The sequence below is a fragment of the Epinephelus moara genome, chromosome 3 (genome assembly GCF_006386435.1).
Source record: "Epinephelus moara isolate mb chromosome 3, YSFRI_EMoa_1.0, whole genome shotgun sequence".
Taxonomy (NCBI): Eukaryota; Metazoa; Chordata; class Actinopteri; order Perciformes; family Serranidae; genus Epinephelus; species Epinephelus moara.
In genome coordinates, this window is record NC_065508.1 from 19,365,442 (window position 1) to 19,391,693 (window position 26,252).

The following is a 26,252-nucleotide window of genomic DNA, read 5'->3' on the forward strand; positions in this document are numbered from 1 at the left end:
GTGTTTTTAATAATCACCTCATGTTAACCACAGCATTGTCAAAGTATCTGTACAATTAACACACAAAACTAACGTATCTGTGGTTTGCAGAAACATACAATGCCCACAGTTTTTCTGGTGACTGTGTAAGAGCTCTGACTTGATATTAAAATAATTAGTGTTGGTTTGGGTTGATTGTGAATGAGTCTGTAGTCTGTAAAACCCTACGGTAAAAAAATTTTTTATATAGTGAAGGGGAGCAAGAGGCATACTGCCTAAAATAATTGTATTGTAGATTTTTATTATCACTTGATTTCCATGTGGCCGAGACTGAATAGTGGATGGGGAGCACTGAATCCTCTTTATTTTGCAATTGACTTAAAAAGGTCATAAATTAAACACAAGATGTTATACGGGTGAGTTTGTAACATTTACATCATACCAACTGTGCTGATGGTCTCCCTCAAAAATCTGTACCGGTCAGACTGATTTGCTTAAATGGTCTATTTAGTAGATGGTGCAAATGAAGTTAATTCAGTAACAGTGCCCTTTAATTAGACACACAATTATTCCTGACATTTGTCTTTTAATGAGCATTGAATGCTTTTTTTTTAATGCTGGCAACAGTGGAGATAAAGCTGTGTAAAGCCACTGCAGTGCAGCATAATGTTTTAGTCTACAGTAATGGTCCTTCTGGCTCTGGAATCAACTTTTGATCAGCACCAAGATGCAAATGGCACCCAGCAGAGTCCCAGGCAAGCAAACACAGAGGAGATGGAGATCCAACAGTCTGATGTATGCACACTGCCTCAGCCTGAGAGGGACTGTAAATGTTTATCATTTAGCCCTCTCTGTAAAGCGCAGGAGGGGTCAAGGCTAAGATAAGACATTACCTATTTAATTCCTTTTCATCAGCTGACATTTACTGCTGGTTAGATTACCTGCAGTATGTATTCCAGGTCTGTGTTGAATATCGCTAATAGTGCAGGTCAGCAGTCTCTTTGTTCTGCATGCACTTCACAGAAAATGAAAATGCACACACGCTTGATATCTCACAAACAGTCAGTGAAATGCACCCAGTGTAGATTTGCCAAAAATGAAAGCAAGAAACAATCCTGCAGCATTACTAACCATAGTTTTGCTTTTTTCAATGTGAAGTATGTTTTCAAAGTCATTGAGGGTACAGCTAAAACTAACCAGTGTTTTCTTTGTCGATTAATCTACAGATTATTTTCAATGCTGTCCTCCGAAGAAGAATGCCATCATCAGTCATTTCAGCAAGTGCCCCCAGACAGCATTTCTTTATTTCAAGTGACAGCACCTTCCAGTAGGCATGCTAATTATGTCCAGAGCACAGGAGGAGGCCAGGTGATGCTGTCCTCCCCTAAAATAAGACACCATAAATTATATTATATATATTGTTATATTGTACAGCAGCTTATTACGACCCATATTTACGTTTATTGTTAGGCAGTGATTTGTAGTGGCCATAGCTATCATGACCGAAGCAAAGGAGGACGTCCCTGACGTAGTATAAAGAGCGACAAAGTTGGTCTAGGGAAGAGTTTGAGGTGAATGTGTCAAACAAACACAGGACTTGGACCCAGGAGACTGATGTTCATGTCCCATGTCAAACCAAAAGTCAGCATTGCCCATTTTTTAAACTACATACATAAGTTAACTTATGTAACTTGCAGACACGCTATATAGGATTTAATGAAAACAAACAATATAGACTCACACAAGTAATCCGTCTCAATCATCACTTAAGACCCACTAGCAGTGCATGGCGGTGTCTGTATCTGCAGAGAACCTGCCCACTGCCTGTATTTTCTTATTTTCTTCTTAGTTTGGTTTGTTCTGGTCATTTCTGAGTGTCAGCCTTTGGGTAGTGGTGTGTAGCCCCCAGCCAATAGCAGCTTGAGGTCGGGACGCTATAAAAACGTAGTAATCAGCCGTCTCTTTCCTCTGCTCTGTGGATGCAAGCTGCAGGTCTATGAGTCTGTGTGATTGTAGGCGATGTTGAGCTATACAAACAAACAGAGTAGAGAAACCAAGTGGTCAGGGTGAAGCATGCCCTTCAGCTGAATACACACAAAGTCCAGCAAACCTGCCTGCAGGGTTGTGCGGAGGTGTGGGCAGCTCTATTTGTGCTTTAGAAGGTAACTGCTGTGAAACAATCAGAAAATACTGTTTTATTTCTCTTATTCACTGCTTTGTTCTCATTAACGCCGCTCCCTCTCTTCATTCACGCTCTAGTTTGCTTAACCACCGCTGCTCTCTCGGTGTCATTGAGCAGAGGAGGAGCGGCCAAGTTTGAATGTTGTGTTTAAAAGAAGTAAGCAACAAATCCACTATAGTATGCTTTTAACTTATGAAACAAACATACTTAATTTAACCCAAAACAACATTATTTTCCTAAACCTAACCATGTAGTTTTGGTGCTTAAAATATGTCCATAAAAATCTGAAACCATGTCTAATATTATGTAAAATCCGTTCCTTGTATTAGTAATTTCAAACCTAGTGCTGCACTCCGTGGTTTTTGAAAGGTCTCTCAATCACATGATTAGTATTTGCAGCTAGCTGCAACCTTGTTGGTCAAAGAAACGGATCGTTATATTTCTACATGACTTAACGAGCAGTCAAGTTAATCACACATTCACTCCGCTTGGCGCTCTGCTGCTCCGTCTCCACAGACAGAGTGCCTAGAGCGTGCTCTGCCACTCTCAGAGTGCGGTGCTCTGGATAACCAAATGGTACATTCAGACAGTGCTCTGACAGCACAAATTTGTGAACGGCCCAGTTTGTGCACTCCAGCACTCAGAATGAGTATTTCTGAATGCACCATTCACATCATCTTCCTTCATCATCTAAAACAAACCAGCAGAACTTGCTAGCTAGTGCTAGAGGAGGTTACACTGGTGTGGACACTCCCACAGTGCTGATTTTTATATCAGTTCACAATATCAAGGTGATTGCAGTGTAATTCCACCTGCTGCACACTGGGGTTACCTTCATATATTGTACCAATTCTGATCCCCGCTAAGGTTAATTCTTAGTGGGGAAACTGTTTGTTATCCATCATGATGTGCTCTGTTCCACATCAGGAGCTCAGAGTTTGTCAGTACCATCATATGAGCACATGCCTCAGATCTTACAACACAGAAAACATTACACCTTTTTGTGTGTGTTTTTCATGTGGTATGCAAATGCGAGAAAAAAATGTCTCTGCAATCACATCATTGTAATCAGTGAACAATCAGAGCTGATTGTGATTCTGTTGAGCGGGCAGGTGCACCTCACTTATAAGGGTTCAGTTTCATAACCGATGAGAAGCTGGAATGAGAAAGGAGAGAGTGAAGAAGAAATACACTGCTTGTCAAAGGAAGAGAGCCCCACACGTATACTTTGAAACCTACAGCCGTGCCCTCTGCTCTCAACATTTCCCTGAATGCTGCAGTTACCGGGATAAAGACTGTATTTTTCAGAACATAAATCACTGCAGGTCTGCAAGGTCAGTCGCTTGTATTGGCAAAACTCAGAGGCTCTCACCTCTCTGAATATACACTGCGGATGCTGCTGTGCCGGCTCTTTGCACTTTGTCAAGGACCCCAGAGGAGGTAAAGAAAAAACATCAGAATACGCAGGACCAATATAAGTGAACACGTTGATGAATGATTTTTTCTTTGGGCGCATTAGGCTGGTTCCAGGTTTTTTCTGCCAGCAAATAAAGGATCTCGTTTTGATTTTGGCCATGGATGTCTGTGTTTGCTGTCTGCACACAACAACATGATGACGGAGAGAAATAAAAGCCAGGTTAAGGGTGAAAGTGGTTTACTAATGGAGCCAAATGGAATCATTTGTTCACCCTCTGCAGCCCACTCTCTCCTCTCACTGTAATTGGCTCTGCTGAAGCTTCTCCATCTAAACTAGTTGAAAGATGGCAGCTCTTGAAAACACTTCATATTGACTAGTGGTTTTCAAGGATCTTGCTGGTTTAATCAATACATTTTATTTTCTCTCATCTTGTTTGACTAATTAAAGAAAGATGTTTCTCGAATATATGAGCTTGAAATATTATTTTTTTTACTGCAGCACCACAATTTATTGAGGAAAAACAGTCAGTAATTAATTGTCCATTAACCACAGAATACTAAGCAGGTCCAAATAAGTTTATTTCCAACCTAATCATCAGAAAATATTCTCTGATTCCAGTTTCTTCAATGTGAATATCTTTCAGGTTTTTACTCCTCTATGGAATTAAATCGAGTATCGTTGGGTTGTGGACAGAACAAGATGTTGAAAGACGTCATATTGGGCTTTGGGAAACACTGACCGACATTTAATAGACCAAACAACTCATCATTTAAGGAGAATCTAATCAACAGTATCACCGACAATGAAAATAACTGTTAGTTGCAGCCTGAATTCAAACAGACTACAGCATGTGGAGATGAGCTGTGATGGTGCAGCGTCAGTATTACTATTTGAAAATAGTACCTCAGCAGAAATTTCTACATCAGCTGCAGCCATCTTTGGTTGTTTTCAAAAATGTCTCAATACACTCATCTTTACTGAGCTAGGTTTATGCACGGCGTGGTGTCCTCGACACAAGAGTGCGCAAGCCAAAAATGATGTCAACACATACTAGGACTGGACTGTTGCCAGCTATTTTGTATCATGTACATTTATCTGTATGTTTCCATTTATCATGAAAGCAGTGAAATAAGACTCGACTGTTGACTGTCGCTTTGGTGGCATGTGTCATTCCTGTGAATCAGAGCTTGATCAGACAGTGCATGGCGACATCAGCTGATGTCATATGAGCACACCTGGAGGTTTGCAGTTAAGTATCCAGGCTTCGTATCATCATATCAAACCTGCTCCGTATTAGATAAACAGTTGAGATTGGACTGACCCGTGCCAGGTCAGCTGGAAATTTGTCTGAACTGGAGGGGGACCAGATGCATCTGCCAGAGCAAATAAAACATGAGTTCCCCCCTTAGGGTGCATTTAAAATGGAGAAAATGTGATAAAGTGTGCTCTGGTGTTCCCTTCAAGTGGAGAAGACGCAACACAGTACCATAAAGTCTGCCCTTCGTATTGGAAAATCGCCCCACTGAATGCAGCTGGTGACATTTTTTGCCCATGTCCTAAAGCGACCTGCAGATCTTTAAATCATCTTCTTGTGTGTCCGACAGAAAATCGCTCACTTAAAGTATATAAATAAAAGAAGTGGTATCGCAGTTATGAATTGCTTATAGCCCTTTTACATACACATGTGCTGGCTTGGCTTGGTGTGACTCGGCATGTCAGCACAATGAAACAGTTGTTGGTAGCCAGCAAAGTGTCATCATGGATTTTCAGGCCGTTGTTGGGAATTTGCTCGACATCTACCGCTTATTGCTTAAAAAAAACGCCAGGATGATGCTGAATTGTCCCTGAATGACATTGAAGCCCATCCAATGTCACGCAACCCTCAGGGAGATGGTTGGGGGTGCTTTGACCCGACTCTGGAGATAGTCCATCTTGTTTACGTGCTGCATAAACTGGTAATGGAAGCGCAGCATGGGTTGACTCTGTGTGGCCAAAAGTTCCAATAAAAAGTTGATATTTAAACTTTCTGTAAAATATCAAAATGATCTGTCTGTGTTCCTCTTTGAAGGCAGTATGATTGTGCAGACAAGACATCAAACACCATTCAGAAGTAATTAATTTCTGACAGTTCTGACAGTGGCAAAAAAATTAAGATATGCACAGAATACAACTACCATGAGAAAAGGAAGCTTGAATGGATGAGTAGAGTATTAAAGTATTGCTGGTAGATAGCACTCTGCATTTAGTGTGGATGAATAGGACAATGATAAGAGTGATCTAAGTGTGTGAATTTTCTGGTGATGGATTTCAACAATGGAATGAAATCAGTTAAGTTTAGTCACCTGCTTCTCTAAACAAACAACAGTCTAAAATTAATAGGCAGACCAGTGCTGCTGCTCCTCCGCCACCCACTCCCACCAGGATACTGCTCACACATGCAGTGGGCTGAGTGTCGCTGCAGTGGAGGGCGACCCGTTTCAACAGACAGATAATCACTGGTTGTGATAAGAATTAGCAAAATATGACAGTTCCTTTTTGTTTTTGCTCAGTGAGTCAGGAGTCAAACAATGCATTCCACAGTTAAAAGGTTTTTTCCTGCACTTGTAATTTACATAGATTGAATAACAGACATCTGAAATATGGAAATGGACAGATGATGATTGTGTGTGTGTGTGTGTGTGTGTGTGTGTGTGTGTGTGTGTGTGTGTGTGTGTAATTGGTAACCAGTGTGCTTTCTCACCCACAAAGATAAATATGTGACATTCGTGACGAGCCATTCTTCTTGTCTGAATTGTGAATCCATGGATATTTTTGTAATCAAACATTTATGGATGAAACGATCTCGTCAGCAGAACAGCAGCATGTGAGGTTACCACTTATTCGTTTCCTACAGGTGACACGTCTGTGCTCCTCTCTAATGCCTGCAGGTCACCTTCCTGTTTGATGGAGTTTGGTTTTAATGCAGAATTCCTCATGTCATTGTTTATATCCGATAGCTTTTGTGTGTTAATATATTCTATGTACCAGAAAACATGGCTGATTAATATTCCATAGCCCTGACCAAACCACATCAAACGGACATCACTACTGTTAACACAACAGAAACAAAGAACAGTTTTGACTCTTCCATACCTGCCAACATTAGGCTGTGAGAAAGAGGGAGATTTTCTCAACGCCAGGTTGCACAGGTAGTCCAGCTCCTCCAGGATGGCACATCCATATGTGCAGTCACAAGAAGGTTTGCTGTGTCTCCCAGCACAGTCACAAGAGCATGGAGAAGACACCAGGAGACCAGCCGTTACACAAGGAGAGCTGGACAAGGCCGTAGAAGGGCATCAACCCAGCAGCAGGACCGGTATCTGCTCCTTTGTGTGAGGAGGAACAGGAGGAGCACTGCCAGAGCCTTACAAAATGACCTGCAGCAGGCTGCTGGTGAGCATGTTTCTGACCACACTGTCAGAAACAGGCTTGATGAGAGTGGCATGAGGGCCTGACATCCTCTCCTGGAACCTGTGCTCACTGCCCAGCACCATGCAGCTCGATTGGCATTCGCCAGAGAACACCAGAATTGGCAGGGCCGCCACTGGTGCCCTGCTCTTTCACAGATGAGAGCAGGTTCACACTGAGCACATCTGACAGGCGTGAAAGAGTCTGGAGGTGCTGTGGTGAACGTTATGCTGCCTGTAACATCATCCAGCATAACCAGTTTGGTGGTAGGTCAGTGAGTGTGTAGGCCTGTTCCTGGATGATGAAGGCACTGATGCTATTGATTGGCCCTCTCGTTCCCTTGACCTTAATCCAATCGAGCACCTATGGGACATTACGTATCAGTGCAACCGCCACAGACTGTCCAGGAGCTCACTGATGCCCTGATCAGGTCTGGGAGGAGATCCCCCAGGACACCATTCCCTAACTCATCAGGAACATGCCCAGACGTTGTCGGGTGTGCGTACAGGCACATGGGGGCCATACACACTGCTGAGTCACATTATGAGTTGCTGTGATAACAATTCACGCAAGTTGGATCAGCCTGTGATTTCAGTTTTCTTAATTTGATTTTTGGTGTGATTTTGAATCCAGCACAATCAGCTGATCAATGCTTTCGTTATAAGTAGTTGTCAGACTGGAAATTACTGTCGGGAAAACAAATGACTCATGTTTTTAGTGAGTGTTTTGCAGAAATATTCTCTATGGACATTCTGCGTTCTGGCAAAAGTCTAGTATGGCCAAAAATGTGACACACTGCCGTTGGGATGGAGCCATGGCTGTGCAAACAGATGAACGAGTGTGACCCACCTGGACAAAGTGGAACACAGTGTTATTTTTGAAGATGAAGCTCTACCTTCCTGACACACTTCAGGAATAGCACAACATGGCCCATTTACTGACCATCTCTGTGTCTAATAACCACACAACCGACTTTGTGTTTGGCAGGAAAAAACAACCACTACAATTATCCCTCTTGATTCCTTCTGTTACATAGATGGATCCCGTCAGAGTGCCTTTCCTTTTCCCTGAGTGGCTGGGCATGGGCTCACTTTGCATATCTGTGTTCTTCCATCTGCAGAACAAAACCTGAGCCAGATGTACTACAGAGCTTTGATATTCTCTGTCTGTGGAAATCTGCTGCTGACTGGATTTTCATTAGACATGAAAGAGAAGAAGCACAATAAACAAATCCAGCTTAAACATTTTGTGTGCACACAATACCTTCAGTCGTTTTCATGTGTGCATTCTTTTGTGTGTCAGTCCACCCACAAGCATTTCATGGGCATACAGGGAGCCATGAGCAGAGGCATAAAGCACAATTAGCTTTGCATCATTTGGGTTGGGTTTTATCAGGGGGACATTAATTTCAATTTATGAGCGCATGTCTACTGTAAGTAACCTGACCCCCCCCCCCCCCCCCCCCCCCCACACACACACACACACACACACACACACACAGCATTTTCTCTTTTATCTGAGTGGTTGATTAAACTTCAGTCTCACAGGTGCTCTCACTGCAAAATGCGGCTGGCCAGATATCTGTGAGATTTTAAAGGTTTTACTTTACATGCAATGGAAATTTAATTTTGGTCGGCCAGACAGTTAACCATTTGAAATATGATATTATAAAGTAACATTTTGTGCTAGCAATATTTTGTCGATGACACAAGACACTTCCTGAAAACTGCTCATAATGTGGACATGTTGACCAAGAACATGATGAGCCAGTTGAGGCAAATGTTAATGAGCTAACACAGTCAAATAAACTCCCTTAACAGGTGCAGCGTTATAATATCCATTACACTAACTTATTTTATTGTACCAAATAAAAGAGCATGGATTATTTGATAAAATTATTTTGGAGTATAATGACTTTAGTTGTTCTTTTATCTCAGACATTTTAGGATGTTACATACCTTGACATGTTTCGGCGGAAACTTCCGCCTTCCTCAGAAGTGTCACTTGGTGGTGGTTGTGACGCGTCTTTATCAGCTGATCTGTTAATCAGCCGGTACTAGGGAGGTGTGACCGTCACGCTTCCTGCTGTCTGTCTGCCGCCTCTCCAGGATGCTGCTCCAGGTGTGGGAGAGCATGTATGCCCCCTCTTCCCTGTTCATCCTAACATGTCTGAGATAAAAGCACAACAAAAGTCATTATCAGAAACTAAAGACATAATGAACACCATTGAAATATCTTTTGGAGTATGTTATGAAAAAAATTGCTAGCCATGCTAGCGGTGTAGCTTTGGGGCTGCCATTGTCAGTCAGTCTGCATTTTGGTCCAGGCTGTAATGTGATGACATCTTCGGGATAGACTGCCATGAAATTAGGCAGCATGGTGGTGCAGTGGTTAGCATTGTTGCCTCACAGTAAGAAGATGAAATTTTCATGGCATTCATTCCCAGATGATGTAAATCATTTCTTAAATTATTGGATGGTTTAACATGAAATTTAGTGCATTTAGGTTTTCTTTGCATAATTTGTAACTGCGGTGATCCCCTAAGTTTTCATTCATCGCATTGTCAGGTCTTAGTTTGTTGAGTTTATGACCAAATAACCCCCCCAAAATTCCCATCATTCTCAGCTGCTAGTACATACTGTCACTGAAAGCACAGCTGTGCCTGTATCCTCACACATACCACTGAACAGGGCCTGTTCAGATCCGGTTCTTTTGTCAAACCAGTTCTTCAGGTTTCAGCAGCCAAAGAATCGGCTCTCAGCCAGAAAAACTGGATCCAGAGCGGCAGTAACACAATGCTGATCTAGTAGCAAGAATGGCCTACATCAGGGGCTAAGGACAGAAATATCGTGAGCATCGTTAACATCTTTAATTCAGTGTTAATAAGAATTGAAAAATGTTGGGTAATTAACTTTCTTCTCAGACGTAGTTGCTGTCCGTAGCCATCACGATGAGCAGTACAAATGTGTTGAACCAGTTGTGTTTGGGATCCAATGTAGGCTCCAAAGCCAACTCTTGTAAAGAGATGATATAGACGCCATTGTTGTTGTTGTTGTGCTTGAAGTTGGCGCTAGCGTTGCTGGGAAAGCAGCGACTTAAACAGAACATGGGTGTTGCAATGTACCTATATTGACAATAATTTAATAATAATATTTAAGAATGAAACACTGGCATCATGATAATGATGCATATATGATAATATTGAATATATGGAATATAATACTCATAATATGAGTGCGTTTACATGGACGTAAATAACCTGTCTATGATGGGATTTTTGGTTTATTCCATTTATGGAAGCATGGCTGTAGTCTTGTAAACTGTTACACACATGAATCCAACTCAGTTTATCTAACAAGCATTTTAAACCAAGATGATTGTTAAAAATGATTTCTCTTGATCCAAATATTGTAGATGAGCTCTTTTTACTGTAGCTAACTGAGCGTACATTTTCTCTTTCTGTCTTTCCAGCTCTGGAGGGACGCTGAACGTTGTGACCGGAGGCTGGACCAGGTCACGTTGATGCTGGTGGGTGCTTCCAAATACTCTCCCCGCCACCTGCTCCTGTGCCGCTCCAACCTCTCCGCCCGCCATGGCTATGAGCAGTGACTCTGGCCGTGAGAGGCTGGACCCCGACACCAAGGAGCAGACTGGCAGCCTCACGGACATCATGGCTGCCATGACGACGAAAGACTCAGATGGCTCAGCTACCAACGGCGTGAGGAATGGCGGGGCTCAGCCGGATGGGGCTCAGGCCAAGAGGATTCATGCGTTGCGGCCTCACCTGACGGGGAGGAAGTTCTCGCTGCAGGAGAGAGGCACTTACATGTCAGGTTCTGGAGGAGGATACACACACATATCCCCTCGTGTGGCTCGCAGGCCCACCGTGGAGTCTAAACGTGTGTCCATATCAGACGCTAATGTGAGGAAATGATTTTTATTCAAATAGATTACTCTTGTTTTATTTTTTATGTAAATTTTCTTTGTTTTTACCAGGAATATTCCCTTTGAGATTTAAAATCTCGTTGATAAAGGAATCCTGGCAAAGACAGCAGCATAAAAAGTTTCACATAAACAAAGAAACAGCAAATTTCATCAAACAATTAATTCGTTTTGTTCAGTAACAGAACGTGCATTCAGTGGCCAAATAGTCCTTAAACCTAAAGATAAAAAATGACGACTGGCCATGAGTGTAAAAGCCCAAAGTACAGGCAGGCAGTCCAAAAATGCATCCGAGGCACTCTGACTGTAGTTAAAGATCAGGGTGTACACCCTGATGAAGACCCTCTAGTCGAAACGGGCAGGTTATACATGTATTAATAAAAGATTTTTAACACAGTCTGAGTGTCTCCGGTGCATTTTTGGACTGCCTGCCTTTGTCTTTGCATTTATGCTTTTCATGGCACTATCCAAGAGGCAAGAGAAATGGCGACAGGATGCTAAAAAACACCAACATTTGGGGGCTAATATGCTGCAGGACAGAGAGCCATGGGTTGCTTAAAAAAGAAACACATTTGAGAGCTAATAAGCTGCCGGAAAAGTCCCTAAAAGTCCCTAAAAACAACCACATTTGGGGGCTAAATAGCCCTCGTAAAAACACGTGGTTGTAGCTTTCACTACTCTTCTGGCAAGACGTTTGATCCTTCCTGTTTTGTTTTGTTTTTTGTTTTCGATTTCCTTTCCTATACCCCTGTCTTTCTACATCTGAGTAATTAATACAATTATTTGGTGAAGTTCTGTCAGCTTCCCCATGGATGGATGGGCAGACTTACTGTAAACAGCACATTTAATCAAAAACTTAATTGGCACAGTTTAATGCTTAAAGATTTGAATCTAGTTTAAGGTGACTGTAGCTCACACCAAGATGTGCAAAAATTATGACTTACATAATTTGTCTGCTTGACCGAAGTTTGCAGCTCCGGATAAATTTAGCAGTCAGTAGAGAACGTAAATAAGAGGGCACTTTGGGACCTTATAAAGAAAATTGAACCAGTGCTCCATTCTGTGGTCGTATAAGGAAGACAGCTTTCTCATACAAACTGCAGTGATGTGTGCAAATCATTAAATAATCATCAAAAAGGCCTTAACAGCAGCAGCAGCATTACATTTGAGAAGAATAGAAGATACTGAGGCAGATACTGGCCATGCTGTTCAATGATGAGCCATGTCTGCATAATAATCCAGTAAAAGTCTAAAAGCTTGAAGCTTTCATGTAAAACACCTAGACGCTCTGAAATGACCGTCTCTGCAGTCCTCTGATTTGGACATTTGCTGGCATGACTGTCTGCAGTTGGGTGTGACAGGTGGTAACATAGCAGGGAGTGAAACACAGACTGAGAGAAAGCGGCTCCATTGTGCTTATGAGAGCAGTGGTCATAACTAGATACAAGACACCGTATAGCTCAATATCTCTGCACCATCGCCAAAGACAGAGGAGCTGAGGGCTGGTGGACAACATGACAGGGAAGCGTGAGAAGGTGTGTACACTTGTCTCCCATTAGCACCCATCGTGGAAACATGCTTCTGTGTATTGGCTGATTTATGTTAATGCATCATTATCCAGCTTCTGCAGCCTACATAACACTCCAGGCTCTGCACTGTGAGCAGATGTTGCACGAACATGTGAGAGCGTTTTGTTCTGATGTTGGCTTTGACTGAAGAGCACTTCTGACTGCTTCATCAGTCAGGTGCCAGCATTGTTCTGCTGAATACGCCATTAAAGAAGTGAGGGGGTGAGGGGGTGGAAGCAGCAATTGATTTGCCATGGTAATCATTTGGAGCATTTCTACTTGTTTCCTGCGTGTGCATGACTGTTTGTAGACATTTCAACCCAATCATGACAAAACATGTTGGCACTGACTGTACTTTTCTGCAAACCATGGGTAGGTTACATTTGCACATTATTATGTAGCAGATATGTTAAAACTTTAACATTGAAGAATGCTGTAGTTAATATCTGGTTAGGTTTAGCCACAAAAACCATTTGGTTGTGGTTAGGAAATGATCATGCTTTGGCTTAAAATACCCAGTTTTGAGGACACAATCCCTGCTGAAAATGCAGCGATGTCTTGGTAAAAAACCAACTGTTTTTATGGCACAGTGCCAGCTGAAAACAGTGATTTATTTTTCACAAGGTTTATACTGCATGATAACAAAACGGTGCTTCACCATGTTCTTTTTACTCTTGGGATGGTCAGTAGGCCGGCCCCAGATGTCGTAAGTATTCTAGAAGGTTCATATGTCACAAGAATGTCCGAGATATATTTGGGCACTGAGCTACAGAGTCATTTATACACAAGCAGCAGGACTTTTGAAGTAAATTCTCTGAGTGACAGGTAGCCAGTGTAAGGATTTTAGAACTGGTGTAATGTGGTCATATTTCCTAGTTTTTGTATGAGCTGAAGTTTCTGAACAGCTTGTTTTGAAAGGCCTACGAACAGACCATTGCAGTAATCTAATCTATTGGAAATAAAGGCGTGGGCGAGCTTTTCAAGGTCTTGCTTTGATATTATTCCTCTAACTCTGGCAATGTTTTTTAAATGGTCATAGGCAGATGATGGTACATATTTGATGTGGCTGTGGAAATTTGAATCTGAGTATAGGATAACACCAAGTTTTCTTGCGTGACTCTATGTCATTAGAAAGACAGCCTCAAGACAAGAGCTGACACTCTGTCTTTCTTTCCATGGCCCAAAGACAATTATGCAGGGATTATCTCTGTTGAGTTGGAGAAGAAAATGCTGATGCATCCATTCAGTGATTTTCTCAGTACAGTGACACAGATGTTCACCTGTTGAAAGAGATATACTTGCGTGTCACCTGCATAATTATGGTAGGCTACTTTATTAATTTGTATGGTTTGGCCTAATGGAAGTATACAGAGATTAAATAATAGGGGTCCCAAAATGGATCCCAGTGGGACTCCGCATGTCATGGCCATCTGCTCTGACTTATAGCTACCAATCTAGACAAAGTATTTCCTGTCATGAGACAAGATATGACTTCAACCATTTCAGGACAGTTCCAGAGAGTCTAATTGAAAACCTCACCTTGAGGTTGTGGTGGAGACTCTCAGAAGTCTGTGCCTCGTGAAGAAATAGTCTTGTACACAGTCCCACAACCTCCTATTAAACTGCAAAGTATCATTTTAACATTTGTGGGGTTTTTTTGTATGGAATAAACTCCAGAGATATATTGTTTTAATCAGTAAGCATCGGAGTTGCTGGGAGGTGTATTTTGGTACCTTTGGAAAGAATCCAGGTAGCTTTTGTGCAAAGCTGCTGCCAGTAATGTACACACGAGAGGTAAGAAATAAATAAGCATATTATTTGCCAAAATGACTTCAAAACTGTACCTGTGGAGGCTGTTGTAGATTGTTTATCAGTAAGGATAAGTATCTTAATCTATATAATGTAGAAAACAAGCAGCTGAAAATATGCACGTCCTTTTTGCTAACCCACGAAAACAGAGTATAATGCAGCTGCGGGTGACTGCCGAATCTCCATTTTCCTCCTGACTTTTTCCGATTCAGAGTGAACATTAAATATTCATGACATCTGCCAGGATGTGGAGCCCCTCTGAATTTAACAGACTGCTGCCACAGACTTGCAGACCTGTCACTGTGTCCTCTCCTATCTGAAAATGGAGTTGCAGCTTCTCGCACTGAACCATAAAAAGGACTCATGTTGCTTGTATTTCCCTGCTCTCTCTGGATCTACAGCATGACACAGCAGAGAGAGAGAGAGAGAGAGAGAGAGAGAGAAAGAAGCATATCTTGAATGCACAAACATCCATCGTGGCTGACATTTTGAGTTTCCTCACTGTTACTTAATATAACAGCAGTTACCACAATGAGAGAGCATATAAGAATTACTCACACATGCCAGTTGTCATAATTGGTGTCAGTATCTGTTATCTTTCCACCTTCATTATAGACACAAAAATGTCCTCCGTGACAATTTGGGAAGTCTCGTACTAATCCACATGAGGAACCACTGTGTGTAGAGCTTATATAATGGTTTAACTAAAGCTCAGAAGCTCCTTTCTCTGTGTTGCAGGAAACTCCTCTTTCTCATCACATCTGTGATTGTCTTTGACTCTGTTTTGTACACATACATGTGATGCGTATAATTTTCTCTCCCTTGGGAAATGGGATGGATATCAGAATACATTCACTTCTCTATTGTGTGGGTTAGACTTAGGACTCAGAATGCAAATAAAACCACCCAAAAAAATACAGGGTTAGTGCTTTGTAGCTTAATGACTTGTATCAAAACAGAGTATCAAGTACAGTTTACCACAGTGGTCTACAGCGCCCATATTATACAATAACTGAAACAAAGAACAAAAGGAGTGCTGCAGGAATGAGTCTGAAACCCAGAAATGAGTTGCTGTTCTTGCACTTCTGGTTCCCTCATCTCGAAGTCAGTGTTTTTTGGGGGGATTTTCACATTTGGTTCTGCAGCATTCAAATTTGTCACAAAGTACCCCACTTGTAAATTTTGCAGCTTTTATGTGTCTTAAATAAGGCAGTTGCTAACAAGTGGCTTAATGAGACTACAAGTGTTGTCGGGGACATTATACGTCATCTTACCAAACACGAGTTCAGTGGTGGTGACGCTGAAGTCATGCGACCACGGTGTAGTTTGTTCACAGCTTAACGTTAGCTTTTTACTTGGCGAATGCATTGATGCTTAAAAAAAAATCATAAAACTTGGGTTTATTTGTGAAGATTATCTTGCTGAACATCTGTTACGACATAAAGATACATCAGTATCAGTGAACTTTGAAGCTTCTATGTGTCTTAAAAAAAGAGGATAGCTAACAAGCAGCTAGATGAGACTACAGAACATCATCACGCAGCACCGCGCCAAAAATGGCTTTAGTCTTGATATGGTTGTAACATTAGGTCATGCAGGTGGCATGGTGATGCAGTGATTAGCATTGTGGCCTCACAGTAAGAGGGTTCAAACCAGGAGATGGGGGAACCCCTTTGTGTGGAGTTTGCATGTTCTCCCCGTGTCGGTGTGAGTTTTCTCCAGGTGCTCCGGCTTCCTCCCGCAGTCCAAAGACATGCAGGTTAATTGGTGACTCTAAATTGTCCATAGGTGTGAATGTGAGTGTGAATGGTTGTCTGTCTCTATGTGTCAGCCCTGTGATAGTCTGGCGACCTGTCCAGAGTGTACCCTGCGTCTCACCCAATGTCAGCTGGGATAGGCTCCAACCCACCATGACCCCCAACAGGAGTGGTTACCGAAAATGAATAAATGAAAGAATTAGGTCATGCAGTATAGCCTAATGTTAGCTTTTTACTTCTGGCAATTGCATTTATGCTTCAAAAATCGCAAAGTGGTGTTTGTGAAGGTTATCTTGCCAAACAAACGTGTAAGTATATCATGAACGTTTGTTTGCCACAGATCTATTTTCTGCAATAATCCAAAATCCAGTGGAAAAATCCCATTGGCTTTTTGCCTAAGATACAGGGACAGACAATTGTTCTGAAGCCCTAGTAATCAAAAAAATGTACCACTGGACCTGAAGCTCATTTGTCAGACGTCTTGTTTTCCCAAAACCAAGCCCTACTCTTCCACTAATTGGCTAGTAGTCATTGCCTTTGTTGGTTGGGTTAGTAATAAGGTCCGATAAGGTTGTTCAGCAAAATAATTAGCCACATGCTTCTGTTTGGGAGAGTGCTGTCTGAGAAACAGCCCTTCAGAGCGATGCACATTTGTTTTCAGGATAGAAGGCTGTTGGACAAATGGGACATTTTCAGACTATTGCGGCTTTGACATTATGAGCCATTGGATCAATGGCATGGCACCGAGGGGACCAAAGCAATGCTGCTTCTTCTAGGTTGGCCTCATCTTTCCACCACTCCATACAGACGTGGACATAAAACACACAAACTAAATGTCCATCAACAGGAAACTGAACATTTCCATGGGCATCCTAAGTGCTATATTGTAGGTAATTGGACTTGCTTGAGTTTCTTGGAAGACATTTCATCTCTCATCCAAGAAGCTTTTTCAGTTCTAACTGGCTGGTGTGGAGTCGCAGGCTTTAAACCCTGTGTGGGTGTGAACTATTACAGAGTCGTTGAGGTCATATGCGAGTCGTTGACCCACCCGGCCATCATGCGTGTCATTTCCATAGGAATTAATCCAGTGGTACTCTGTGAAAGCTCTCAGGATCATTTTGCTACATAGATGAGATGAGTCCTGTCTTTGTATTTATTGCCACTTTGTGTTACACCAGAATGGATTCAAATGAAAAACGTTTCTCTTTTTATGAGTAAGGATTAGAAATGACATTTATGATACTGGAACTTAATGTCCCAGTGAATTGACTGTATGGGAACTCTTAGACGTTCACACAGTCTTGTACATTGTATCTGTAATGTCTGACTAACTGTATATTAGCATTAGCAGCAGTAGAAGTAGAAATTTAAAAAGCAATAACTTTGGCAGCCCTTTGAGCAAAGATAAATGTTACTGTCTATTTGTCTTCATGGTGCAGTAGTACAATGAATGATGTGCTTATCTCGACTCTCATCAAGTGCAGTAGTGGTCGATACTGGATTCAAAACTGAATCTGTGTTCATTTGTTATTTCACCTTTTAGTGAATCTAAAAGTAAAGAGAGACAGTTGTCTTTCCTCTTGGGGATGATCCTCCACCAATGTGCCAAAAATTGATGTATCACATTTCTTCCATTTGCACCAGCTAGAAGAAAATGTTGGCACTGTACGGTATTGCAGACCACAAATTTGTTAACTGTGCATGTTTCATATCTGTCATATCAACATTTCTAACATTACATTGTAGATGAGCTGACTTTGGTCAGTGGGAGGTAGAGCGGATGGTGAATAGCGTGTCACCCAGAGCAAAAACACTGCCACGCTGCAAGCAACAAAACCCATTGTGTTTTAGCGAGGCGCCGCAGTTTTACAGCAGCTTTTTAGGTATCAAACACGAGGGGTTCTTAGCAACCCGTCGCTGTTTTTTTTTTTTTTTTTCACCAGGACTAGTGCCATGAAAAGCACTTTTTTATGGAAACATCACTGCGTTTCCTGCCAGGGTAGTGCCACGAAAAGCTCTTGTTCTTACTGAAAAATCACTACATTTTATTTTGGGAAAATGCGACAAAAAGTGGTTGTTTTTTACCAAGACATGTTGCATTTCCTGCAAGGATAGTGCCACGAAAAGTGGATTTTTTTTTACTGAAACATCTCTCCATTTTCTTCCACGAAAGTGCGACAAAAAGTGTTTTTTTTTATACCAAGACATTGCTGCATTTCCTGCCAGCATAGTGCCACGAAAAGTGGTTGGTTTTACTAAAAGACCACTATGTTTTTGTTTTGTTTTACACAAAAGTGTGTAAAGTGCAACAAAAAGTGATTGTTTGTTATCGAGACATTGCTGCGTTTCCTGCCGGGATAGGTTTTTTTGCACCCGCCCTCAGAACACATACAAAACACCACAGAACAACCCATCTTCTTCTGCATTGGTCTCATTTTGCCACAGGCAGAATACATTTCCATCAAAGCTCATTTTAAAACGTCACTACAGCCTTTAAATACAACCAAACACAAGTTCCCTTTTTATTACATACTTCCTGAAGCAGGCTTGCTCATTATTCACCATAGGAATGAAATGCAGGGCCATTGATTTTGAACGCCACAGCGGCAGTTATGTATGCGCTGATATTGATCAGTTGTTGAGTAATGGATGGAGAAGTTGGTACGGATCAGACACAAAGGAGGACAAAGGGAAATCTGAAGGGACTCACGGAGAGCAGAAGTGGCTGAGTTGCATACTGAGGGAAGACAGCGGGGCTGCGCTGTTAATTTACCAAAAGAGCCCTCCAAAGATTTATTGTGGTCCAGTGAAGCATTGGAGTTTCATGTGTGCACGCATGTGCCAGTGTGGCAGATGTATTTAAGGCTTTCTGCTTGGCCCTCTTTATCCATCAGTCCTGACAGAGTATTAACTGCAGTGCAGTGCCCACTGAGCATGTGCCGGCAAACTGTGAACCCAATGGAAGTCCTCTCAGACAGTCCCTCCTACTGCTCTTTTCTTTGGTGTCTCCTCATTTGCCTTTCCCTTTATCCTTTGCCGCCCTATTTTCTTTATTCTCTTTATCTCTTTTCCACCAATCAAAGCAAGCCTTTTCCAAGTTGCTTCACCTACCAAAGCCCCGTCTTCTGTTCTATCTCTGTCATAATCCCTACCCACAGTAATTCACACCATCATAACCCTACAGTGCATCACCCTCCAATGCACAATCCTGACATCTCCTGCAGCAACAACAGCTCACATAACCAGCAGCTTATTATATAATGTCATATTTTCTAAAATACCTCGCCTGGTGGCGAGTGAAGTCCTGCCCTGCACTGTGCAGTGCTTTCAGTCCTGCCACACTACTCTGCTTTGTTACATCTGTGTTCTCCTACCTCCTCTCATCCTGTAAACACGTCCCAGTATCAAGCCTCAGGCACTGGTTCAGCTCACGCTATGCCATCACCCCCCCAAAACTGTAATGAGAGAACTGCTTTCAATCCATTTTTTCCATGGCTCCATCACCTTCTTTTTCACACTTCTACCCCTGCTCACTTTCTGCTCATTGACTTCGCTGCCTGTTCAGCCCCGTGAAATGCTCCCCACCACCAAACTCTCCCCCCTCTCTGTCCTGCTCTCCTCTGCCGTGCTCCTGGCTGACTCCGAGCTGTAGCAGCGGTTGCTATGGAACTGCAAATCAGCCATTTAAGCAGTAGCTCTCTAATGGATTTGCAGACAGTAAACAGAAACTGCAGACTGCATCGTTACCTACATCTCTGAAATAAATGACTTTCAACGTGTATACACACACACAGCGGGGACGTTTTGTTCCTGTTCTGAAGGCGGCCCTGTTTTCTTTTTGCTTTAGAGGATGAATTCTCTCTGTCATGTTTATGTTGATGATTCAGTTCCTCATGTTGCTGTCTTTTCTCTCTTTCTCTCCCCCCCTAACAGGACTGTATCCAGTTGAACCAGTATAAGCTGAAGAGTGAGATTGGAAAGGTGAGTGTGATGGTTTTCTGCCATCTGTTCAATTCGGAGCAGTTTGGTGAAAGAGCAGCAGCAGCTTGGAGAAGACTGACCCTTGGTTCAGTCTGTCTGTCAAGTGAGAAGATTCGCATTCACAGCATGGACAAAGTAAAAGTTGAAAGTCGTCTCTATTATTTTGCTTACAGATTATAATATTCAAAGTATATATAAGATATATAAAAGTAAAAATGAAAAAAGTATATATGACAGGGGGGGGGTTTGTTTTAGGAAATATTCCATTGAAAACCACCTATTCCATGGTCCTGTGTTCTTGATTGAAACTAACATTATAAGAGGGCTACTTTGCAATTCAAATTGCAAACAAATGAAGGGAGATGGATGTTTCAAATGCAGTTTGAATAGTAAACATCCCATCAGCTAACAAGGAGGGGAAAAAAAGAAAAAAACTGTCGTACCCGCAAATTTGAATCCGCAAGTTTCAAGCATTACAACATCAGTAGGCTGTTGGCTGTAGTAGGGTGATATATTTACATATTGAACCAGGGAAACATTGAGCATTTTACCAACAAAAACAGAAAACCCTTTGAAATGTCATGGTTGTATGAGATTCTCATTCATAGTCAGTGTATTACCTACAGTAGATGGCGGTCAGGCAGGCAGCTAAGCTCTCGTGAAAGCGTGTGACTTTGGTGAATCCAAACTAACCCTTTAAAACACCAAATTCATACAATAACACAAACAAAATAACTGACTGAGGCAGCGGTAGACCAGCAGCTCCTGTGTTCAGTGATGTTAAATTACTGTTTTTCTCAATGGAGTCTGGCCATGAAGAGAGATATATAACCGCCTCAGTTTCTTGTCAGAAAAGGCTGTTTGAAAGCAAGGTAAAGCGGTAAAAATATTTTAGATATAGCATACACTTAAACTGAAATTGATTATTTTAGGTGGATGAAATACGCATTGCTTAGCTTCCGTGGTGGCACTCCTGCCTGCTTCTCCAAACTGGCGGCGTATCGACCACCATCGACTGTAGGTAACACACTGACCATGGATAAGTACCTCATACAGCCCCACTTCAAAAATCCTAACTATCCCTTTAATTAATCAAATTCAGAGGACATTAATGTGAGGACCACAGATACTCTCCTGACGAAAAGCAGCTAGGTTCAGTAATGTAATTTCTTATTTTAATAATAACATTTCCTGCATTGCTGACATCTACCTTTGTACCTGCTCAAGTTTTATTTTTCTAGAAATATTCCAGCATATCCTATCAAACTATTAATCAAGACACAGTATGGTGCAGTGGTTCCCTGGTCATTCGTACAAGGGCCATACTGTAATATATTCAGTGTCATACTTGTGTTTGGCCATGTTGTTGAGCTAGTTTGCTGTCTCTGTCAAGTAGCTGTCCGTTAGTCACTAGCTATGTTTCCATCCAAAAGTGATTTGAATCATTGGGAAATGCGTATTAAAAGAAATACAAATCCTGTGTGTTTCCATTAAATGTACGGACTTTGGTGAAAACTACGAACTCCAGAGTTTCCCGCAAAACCGGAAACAAAACAAGTCTCGCATTCTTCTTCTTTTACGTTTTCTGGCGGTTGGCAACCAGCTTGTAAATGCATTACCGCCTTCCCGACCCGGAGTGTGGATATCACCATGGAGAGAGGTGCGCTACGTCAGACTTAATTCAAACATAACTGTTTCCATCCCCCGTTTTGCGAATCAACATTTTTTCGAATCAACCAAAACCCGGCTAAAGCGAGCGTGTTTTAGTTTGTGCGAATCAGGGGATTTTAATTCGTATTTTGGCGTTTCCATCATAATTTTCCGATGCGATACTTCTAGATGCGCATCTAAACAGGCTGATGGAAACATGGCTACTTACTCTACAACAGGAGACAGTGCTTTAAAATAAAAACTCTGTGCCGGAAATTCACTGTACTTAAAAATAAAGTTGTTTTGTACAACCTTGACATGTTTGCAAGTCATTTGTGGTCAATTCAGAATGGACCCACTACCCACTTTTGGACTGCAACCCCACCAGCTGGGAAATACTGATCTAGAGCGATGTTAGCAGCTCTGTGAGGCTGTGCTTTGACACTGTGGTGCTTTGGGCTAAATGCTAAACATACTCACAGTGACACCAGGTAGATGTGAAGCAGGTAATGTTTGCAGTGTCCATGAATTTAGTTTAGCATATTAGCACTTTATCATTTGCTAATTAGCAATAACAGAAAGTAAAGCTGAAGCTAAAAGGAATGTGAACCTCATGGAGCTTCCAGACAAAAAGTCAGAGGATCACAAAGTCATTAAGATGAATTCTTTGGGGACTATGAATGTCTGTATGAAAGTTTATGGTAGTTCATCAAATAGAGATAGTTCAGTCTGGACTGCAGTGATGGACAAACTCCAAATGTGTGAGTGTGACAAGAACATTAGATTGGATATCGTAAGGAAGAGGAAATAAAAAGCAAAATAACTATATTCAAAATTGGTGACAACAGCATTTGCAACTTCACAGAAGACACTGAGCTGCAGCATTACTAAATCTGACAGCACACCAGATCGACCCACATTTTGCATTTCAAAAAGTGACGCTTGGAAATAAACACTTTTGTGGTTAACACATGGAGGAATTCAACAGAGATGGAAATGGAAAACTGAAAATCATTTACACAAGACACAAGCAGAGGGTGGTGTTTTTATATTAGCAAACTGCGTTCAAAAGGCTCATTAACAGCAGAGATATTGTTAGATATTAACGAGGGATAAACAAGTGTCAGATTGATTTTTTAAATTGTCGATTTTGTGGTCAGAAGTAAAACAGTGATATCAAACCATCTCTATTAAACAAAATAGAGACTCCACAGGGAACACATGAATGCTTTTGATTTCAGAGGCTTTAAAAACAGAGCCATTAATGTGGCATTTGTAAAACCTTTGTTACATAAATTTTGAAGAATTCACACTCTTCCGTGTGTCGACTGAAGCTCACAAATGGATTTGTGTCTGTCCATAAGAACGCTCTCTTCTAAGAACAAATAAATCCTGAGTCATTTAAGATCAGCCAGCTGGCAAATTTGGCTGTACCAGACATCAAAGGTGATAAAACTCGCTTTAATTATTTATTTATTTTATGTGAGAGTTTGATCAGTTTTCTTACTTTTTTCTTATCAGAGAAGAAACCATGCAAGAAAAAAAGGATTATGATGGTAAACACACACATCCCAGGGCTGGGTGTGTGTGTGTGTGTGTGTGTGTGTGTGTGTGTGTGTGTGTGTGTGTGTGTGGGAGGAGCCATTTTGTGCTGCCAAAGAATAAAAATGTTGTGTTTGAATGGAAACTGTGTTGCCTTCAAAACATTCTGTCAGTATGATGCTGCTGTCTCTCTCTCAGAGCGATGCTTCAGGAATTAGTTCTGGGGTTTTTTATGTAAATCTAAAGCACAAAACATGAGAATGACATTGAATCAACACGTGTTTCTGTGGGTTTACGTATAATAATGAATCTCTTTGTTGTTGTGTTGCAGGGCTCCTACGGTGTGGTCAAACTCGCCTACAATGAGGACGATGACAAACATTATGTAAGTCAGCGCAGTCATTTTATGTTTCAGAATCTTTGATAAACGACTGAAAAGCATTCCCTCTGCCTCACCTCCGCAGTTCTCCTCTGAGTTTTCATCAAGCCTCTCAGCCTCTATTGTCTAGACAGAAAAGCTTTACAGGTTCTCACCAGGGCCATTGATTTTTTTTTTCTACCTTGTTGCTTAGAGCTGTGAATTCACTCCAGTCACCAGGAGAAACTGTTGGCATTGTGCTTTTCTGCAAACCATGAAAACGTTACATTTGTATGTTTTATATGAATCATATCAACGTTTCTAAAGTGGCGTAGTATATGAGCTGAGAGGAAGGTGATGGAGATGAGTCCCAGGTGAGATGCCTGTCAAGCTGCAGACTTCTATTCAAGACCAACAAATAATAAAAGCAGTTGTTTTTTAGTGAGTCATCGTTCATTTTTCTGCAGCTCTTCAGCCCCCAAACGTGGGTGTTTTTTAGTGACCTGATGCTGTTTCTCCCGCACCTTTAACCCTAAAACCTGGGCGATTTTAATGCCTCCAATTTTTTAAGCTCCCAAACGTGGGTGTCTTTTAGGGATTCGTTTTTTTTTCCCAGCTGGGATAGTGCCACAAAGAGTGTTTTTTTTCCACAGGCACACTTGGCTTTCAGCCCAAGAATGTTGGTGTTTCTTAGAGACCCATAGCTGATTTTCCAGCAGCTTTTTAGCCCACATCATGAGTGATTTTTAGGAACCCGTCCCTGCTTTTCCAGCAGTTTTTCAGTCCTGAGACTTGGGTATTAATTAGGGACACATGTTTTTTTTTCTGATGGGCTTTGAGCGCCTATCATGGTTGTTTTTTTTAGGGACCTGATGTCCTTTTTCCAGTGGCTTTTTGGTCCCAAACATGGGTGTTGTTTTAACAACTCTTGACCTGTCACTGCTCTTCCAGCACCTTTCAACCCTGAAACCTGGGTGTTTACCTCTGCTTTTTAGCTGGCAAACGTGTGGGTTTTTTTGTGTTTCATTTTTCAGTAGGCATAGTGCCACAAAAACCTTTTTCTCTCCACAAAGACACTGGGCTGAGTGTTTTTAAAAGACCCATTGCCGAATTTCTAGCAGCTTTTGAGCCCCCATCATAAGTGTTTTTTTAGGAACCTGTTGCTGTTTTTCCAGCAGCTTTTTAGTCCTGAAACTTTGGTGCTATTAAGAGACTCTTTTTTTTCTTTTCCAGAAGGGATAGCACCATGAAAACCAGTTCACTTTCCAGCATTTTTCTATCATGGGGTTTTTTTTAGGGACCTGTTGCTCTTTATCCAGTCGCTCTTCAGCCCCAAAATTGGGTATTTTTGGAACAGCTTTACTTTTTTCAGCCGGTTTTTAGCCCCCAAACATGGGTGTCTTTTTTTAGGGACCTGTCACTGTTCTTCCACTGTTCTTACCCTGAAACCTGGGTGTTTTTATGCTTCCACTTTTTAGCTCCCAAACTTGGGTGTTTTTTTTAGGGACCTGTCACTAAATTTTTGGTCCCAAACATGGGTGTTTTTTAACAACTCGCTCTTTTTTCAGCAGATTTTTAGCCCCCAAAAGTGGGTGTTTTTTAGTTACTTGTTGCCCTTTTTCCAGTTGCTTTTTGTCCCCAAAGGTGAGTGTTTTTTGGGGATAGTGCCATGAAAAGCAGTTCATTTTTCCATTAGCTTTTGAGAGTTCATCATGGGTGTTTTTTGGGACCTCTTACTCTTTTTTCCAATAGCTTTTTGTTACCAAACATGAGTATTTTTTAACAACTCGCTCTTTTTGCAGTAGATTTTAAGCCCCCAAACATTCGTGTTTTTTAGTGACTTCTTGTCCTTTTTCATGTGGCTTTTTGTCCCCAAAGTTGAGTGTTTTTTGGGGTTCTGTCATTGTTTTTTCCAGTGGCTTTTTAGGCACCAAACTTTGGTGTTTTGTAGTGATTTCCAGCTGTGTGTTTTGCCAGGATAGTGGCATGAAATGTGATTGTTGCTTAAGGACATATCACTGCTTTTTCAGTTGGAATTGTAGCCATGTGTTAACCACAGCATTTTGGTAAGTAAAGTTTCAGCACATCTGCTACACAATAACATGCAGATGTAACGTATCCATAAACATACAGTGCCAACATTTTTATTTTTTTTTGGTGTTTGGGTTGGTGAGTTCCTTCCTCTCAAATTGCATCAGTTGCTTTGGGGAAAAAAAAAAAAAAAAAAAGGAAATGAAAGTGGTCTCTGGTGCCATTTAAAGTGCATCCAATCCTTTATTGTCTATCTCCAAAGCAGTGCTTGCTTTATGGACCCAGCAGTTGCTTTGAGATTAGTTCAGGAGGGGGAATCTGGATATGAGCCGAGGTCATTTTAGGCGTTCCCATCAAGGTGATTTGTTCCCATAAAGCTCGCCCCCTCCAAATGTAAGCTGTTCATGTTTGAACACAACTAAGCTGCCCCTCACTGTAGAGTCACAACAATGAAAGTGTTTGGATGAGTCATGTCAACCCTGGATAGGTTTAAGATGTACTTTTGAACTGGAGCCAGTCAGAGCTCAGAGCTAAACACAACCCAGTATTAAAATGGCAGCTTGTGAAAGGCCTGATGCTGGATGGTAAA

General features: G+C 41.6%; 1 protein-coding gene across 4 annotated transcripts in view; it reads left to right on the forward strand.

Annotated features, from left to right (window-relative positions):
- Positions 1–26,252, forward strand: part of camkk1a (calcium/calmodulin-dependent protein kinase kinase 1, alpha a) — a 128,037-nt gene that overhangs the window by 24,313 nt on the left and 77,472 nt on the right. For 3 of the 4 annotated variants that reach the window (XM_050038147.1, XM_050038132.1, XM_050038140.1), the window contains exons 2-4: positions 10,497–10,947; positions 20,035–20,082; positions 23,606–23,659. In XM_050038147.1, coding sequence (XP_049894104.1) covers positions 10,618–10,947; positions 20,035–20,082; positions 23,606–23,659 — 432 coding nt within the window. In that variant the 5' untranslated portion in view covers positions 10,497–10,617. Of the gene's footprint in view, positions 1–10,496; positions 10,948–12,413; positions 12,503–20,034; positions 20,083–23,605; positions 23,660–26,252 lie in introns of those variants that run through there. The other variant, XM_050038155.1, reaches the window with a different exon arrangement.